The following is a 4,696-nucleotide window of genomic DNA, read 5'->3' as shown; positions in this document are numbered from 1 at the left end:
GGAAGCCTGCACATTTTATATACTTGTCTTTTATGGGTTTCAATTAAATTTCTCTAGCTCAGTTTATGCTGTTGATTAATACAAAATGAATGTGAAAATGACTGCCCCGTTCTCTTATCTGTCACCTTGCAGTCTGTTGACAGCCCTGATGTGCCCTCAGAGGCTCGTGTACCATCTTCATGTGGATGTCTAGCAGGCATCTTTTTCTACGGCTTTGATAAGGTAGATACTTTCCCAGCTATTTCAACAAACAAACTCTAGCTTTCTTGAGTGTCTCACAAAAACCTCATGTACGATTGAATCTTGATTGCTGAGTAAGAACTAAACAAAGGTGGGAGACTCACTAAGGAACCTCTCAACCTTATTGTTCCCAGTGCTCAGAAGGCTGAGGCAGGAGGATTTCAAGTGGAAGGAGAGAAGGGAGGGAGGGGGAAGACTGTAGCAGAACCCGATGGACATCAGACACTAGGCTACCTATCCTAATAAACCAAATCTAATCTCTAGTTTCCACTAGTCTCCAACCCCAAAACCTAGGATTCTAATATATCCAATTTTTTTATGACTCTTCTGTCATAAAAAATACTGAAAACAAAAATTGCTGTTTCCCCCCAAATCCCTGCAGCCTGAAGCCGAAAAGGCTTGAGGCAGATTTTAGAGAAATCTGTTTGGAAAATGTTTGTACTGGTTATGTGTGGAGTACTCTGCAAATGCCAGCCACAATCAGGAGAATCTCACGGGGTTGCGCTGGCTGCCTCTCTCTGCCCAACGCTCCCGAGAACCCAACGACTGTGCCCTGGTCTCAGAAGCTGAGTGAACTGTTCTTCCTTGGCCAGACAGGTGATGGGATAGCAGATATTTTACTGTGACTGTCTCTCCTACTTCTCCCTATGCACTCCATAAGACCTTGCTTCAAAGTTCCCTCCCTATTCCAAAGGAATATCATTCAGAAAAAAAAAAAAAAAAAAACCAGCCCAGAGAAAGGGACCTCTTGTCAGGGGTGGCAGTAAAACACTGTCATCTCAGGACTCGTGAAGCTGAGGCATGAGGGTATCAAGTTCCAGTCCAACTGTTGCCACCTAGCATAGCGTGGCCCTCCATAAGGGAGGTGCAGGGGTGGGGGTGGCAGGGAGAGAGAGAGGAAAGAAGGAAGCGTCCTTACTCAGACAAGGAAATGGAAAAGAATTTGAACATGAATGCTGTACTGCTTGTTGACTTTTGTTTGTTTGAGAGGAACCTGGGTTATCTGGGAAATAAAGAACCTCGGTGGAGAAAATGCCTGCAACAGATGCCATAGGCAAGTCTGGGGGCATTTGTCTTTTATTAATAACTGGTAGGGGAAGAGCCCAATACTTTGGGTGGGCCAGGTGATCCTGGGCTGTTTAAGAAAGCAGGCTGAAGGAGGAACAGGAATCCCGTAACCGTACCCTCCACGGCTTCTGCTTCATTCAGTTCCTGCCTCCAGCCAGACTCTTGCCCTGGGTTCCTGGCCTGACTTCTTTAATGATGGACAGTGAGGTGGAGCTGTGAGCCAAGTAAACCCTTTCCTCCCCGAGCTGCTTTCGATCATGGTGTTTTTATCAGGGCGATAGAAGCCAAAGGACACACCTTCCTACGTTCCTCATCTCCAGCTAATTGCCATCAGGTCATACTTCTTTCCCAAGAATGCTTCTAAGCTATGCATTTTCCATCACTCTGAGCAGCAAAACACACAGGATTCCATACTGTGGTATGGGAGGTCCTTCTGTCTATGTTTTGCTTTTATTGGTTAATGAATAAAAAAAAAAAACTGCGTTGGACCTTTAGCAGGGCAGAACTTAGGTAGGCAGAGAAGATGGAACTGAATGCTGGGAGGAAGAAGGTAGAGTCAGAGAGAAGCCATGATCCACCGCCTGAGACAGAAGCTGGGAACTTTAGCTGGTAAGCCACAGCCACATGGTGATATACAGAATAATATAGATGGCTTAGTTTTGGATATGAGTTTAGCCAGAAATACACTTAAGCTATTGGCCAAACAGTATTGTAATTAATATGGATTTTTTGAGCGGTTATTTCGTGGCTGGGCAGCAAGGACGAACAACAAAATTGTTCTCCTAACAATACTGCTTTGAGACTATGTGTCTGAAGACTTCACCTTTATTAATTAAGTTTATGCACTTTTCTCCTGACAACCTGTCTTGTGTTATAAGGGCAGGGCTCAACCATGAACCTAGCACTGGGTAAAGAAATCATTCTTCCCTTCCTAACAAGACCAATAGCTGACTAGTGGGTTGTTGTGGCCTAAATGCGTGGGGACGAGAGCTCTTGCTCCCACACATTCTCTTCCCTGCCTCAGACAGTCTGAAGGCTGACACAACATGGATCCTAGACTCTCCATTTCCTTCCCCAGCTGCTCTTTGGCTTCCTGGGCTGAATGCTCATCATCCCCAAGTGTTGTCATGGCACAGAGCTCCTCGTATGAAGGGGATTCTTTTCCCATTGCTGGTTTGCCTTGTAAAACCGATGTTTGTTGCAAGCTATTCGATCACACAGTGAACCCCAAGATCGATTGCATTATTTACTGGAAAAACCTGCTTCTAGTTGTGGTGTGTCTCAGCCCTAGCACACACCTTTAACCAAGAGCTGTCTGCTTGAATACTGTAAACATTACGATTAAATAAAATCAACAATAGGTCAAGAGGGAGAGCAAGGAGCAAGTTGACAGGAAAAAAACATACAGAGCAGGAGGAAGTCAGGAGAATGGAGAGAGAGAGAGAGAGAGAGAGAGAAGGAGGGAAGGACATCTGGTTTGAGGAGTTTTGTTTGAGATGGCGTAGGAGAAAGGCCTATCTGGGACAATTCCAGAGGAGGAAGGTCATCTGGGTGTTTTCTGTGCCTCCCTGAGCTAGCGGGTTTTCACCCCAGCATCTGGCTCCCAGTCTTTACTGATAAAAATTAAATGATTGAGATTTTTGTTAAAAACAACAGGTGTTCTTGTTGGATATGCGTGCAACAAAAGCCTTCTTTCCACTGCTGCTTGTAATGTGTTTAGCATCTGAAAAGGGGGCCCCCAAAGTCACTTCTTGGGAGGAAGATGATAACAGCAACACCACCCGAAGAATTAAAGGACATAATTTTTAATGACACAACAGTGTGGCTCATGGTGTTCTTTTTATTCTGAGCACAATTTCTTGAATATGTACAGTCTCCATAAAACATTTGCCTGTTTTCCTAGAGTACTTGGGATTGAACCCAGAGACTTCACAAGACAGTCGGGTACTCTACCACTGAACCACATTTCTAGCCTTGCATAGCACTATGTTCAGCACTGTTTAGATTAAGTAATTTTTTTGTTTTATTTTTTGTGACAAGGTTTCTCTGTCGCTTTGGAGCATGTCCTGGAACTAGCTCTTGTAGACCAGGCTGGCCTCGAACTCACAGAGATCCGCCTGCCTCTGCCTCCTGAGTGCTGGGATTAAAGGCATGTAGCACCACCGCCCAGCATAGATAAAGTAATCTTAACTGATGTTCTTACAATGTGTTTGAACTTTCCCCCGCAAACCATCAGACAATGGATAATATTTGAGGAGTCACCCCCTAAATCTTATATTTTTGTTTGTGAGCCTAGCCTTTAATGGTTGAGCCATCTCTCCAGCCTGTACACCCCTAATTCTTACTACCCAGGTGTTTGTGGAAGAAAGTCTGGAGTTGCTGCCACGCATCCACCTGGGCCATGGCATGAGGCTTAGGCTCCCCTCCAAATATGATATTAGTACCCACCAGGACGTGCATGCCAGCCTTGTACAGGGGGAAGTAAGGGGGCTCAATATAGTGCCCTGCTTCTGGGTAGCAGATGATCTGGGGCTTCTCCTTCCCATGGGCCTGTAAGCGTTTGGAGATCTCATTGGCATAGAACTCGCTCTTCCAGTTGTGGTCATCCTGACCCACAAGGAACAGGAAGATGGTGTCAGACCTTTCCACAGGGATGACGCTCTTCGTCTCTACCAAAGGGCTTTGCAGCCCTTCCACAACATCCAAGAGGCCATCTTTGGTCACTTTGATTCTATCTCTCAGAAAAGACACGGGAGGGATAGTCTCATCTTTGTAGTATATGGTGTTCCCAACAGCGGCCACAGAGCCATTGATGAAGACAGCAGCCTTGATGCCCTTCAGGAAGGAGGCCATAGCAAGGCCAAGTTCACCCCCTTTGGAAATCCCAAGCAGCCCAATTCCTGGACCTTTCACCTGAGAAAAATATTTTAAAAAAAGAGAGAATTTAGTCCAGGAACAGTATCAGACAGTGAGTAGGCCCAGCTGGAAAAGTACATCAACCACAGCCAACATTTGGAATGTATTTTTTTAAACCATCCTAGCAGGAATGAAGATTCTCTAAGAAGACACTGCACCCCTCCCTGTGGTCATTAGAATATTGAGACAATGGACCCCAAGAAACTAATGAAAACAAACATTCCGGCTGGCTGACCTTTCATTTGACACGAGCACCGATGTGCCGTCAGCCCTGCCACGCATCACTGGTGTTTGGCTTCCCGCTTCTCCAGAGGACCACCTCACACCCTCTCCTACCTCCTCAGCCTCTTGAGCTCCACATGTCCTGCTTCAGCTTTTCATACGGCAGTGAGAAACAGAAGCCATCAGGAGGAATGTCTCATTTCCTCACTCATACGGCAGTGAGAAACAGAAGCCATCAGGAGGAATGTCT

The 4,696-nt window shown here is 45.7% G+C and overlaps 1 protein-coding gene across 1 annotated transcript in view; it reads right to left on the bottom strand.

Moving 5' to 3' along the window:
- Positions 1 to 3,097: 3,097 nt before the first annotated feature.
- Positions 3,098 to 4,696, bottom strand: part of LOC101988291 (acyl-coenzyme A thioesterase 1) — a 14,995-nt gene continuing 13,396 nt past the window's right edge. The window contains exon 4 of the mRNA XM_005343652.3: positions 3,098 to 4,221. Within this exon, the coding sequence (XP_005343709.1) occupies positions 3,643 to 4,221 (579 nt within the window). The 3' untranslated portion in view covers positions 3,098 to 3,642. The remainder of the gene's footprint in view (positions 4,222 to 4,696) is intronic.

The sequence above is a fragment of the Microtus ochrogaster genome, chromosome 1 (genome assembly GCF_000317375.1).
Source record: "Microtus ochrogaster isolate Prairie Vole_2 chromosome 1, MicOch1.0, whole genome shotgun sequence".
NCBI lineage: Eukaryota > Metazoa > Chordata > Mammalia > Rodentia > Cricetidae > Microtus > Microtus ochrogaster.
This window is presented reverse-complemented; position numbering and strand designations above follow the sequence as displayed.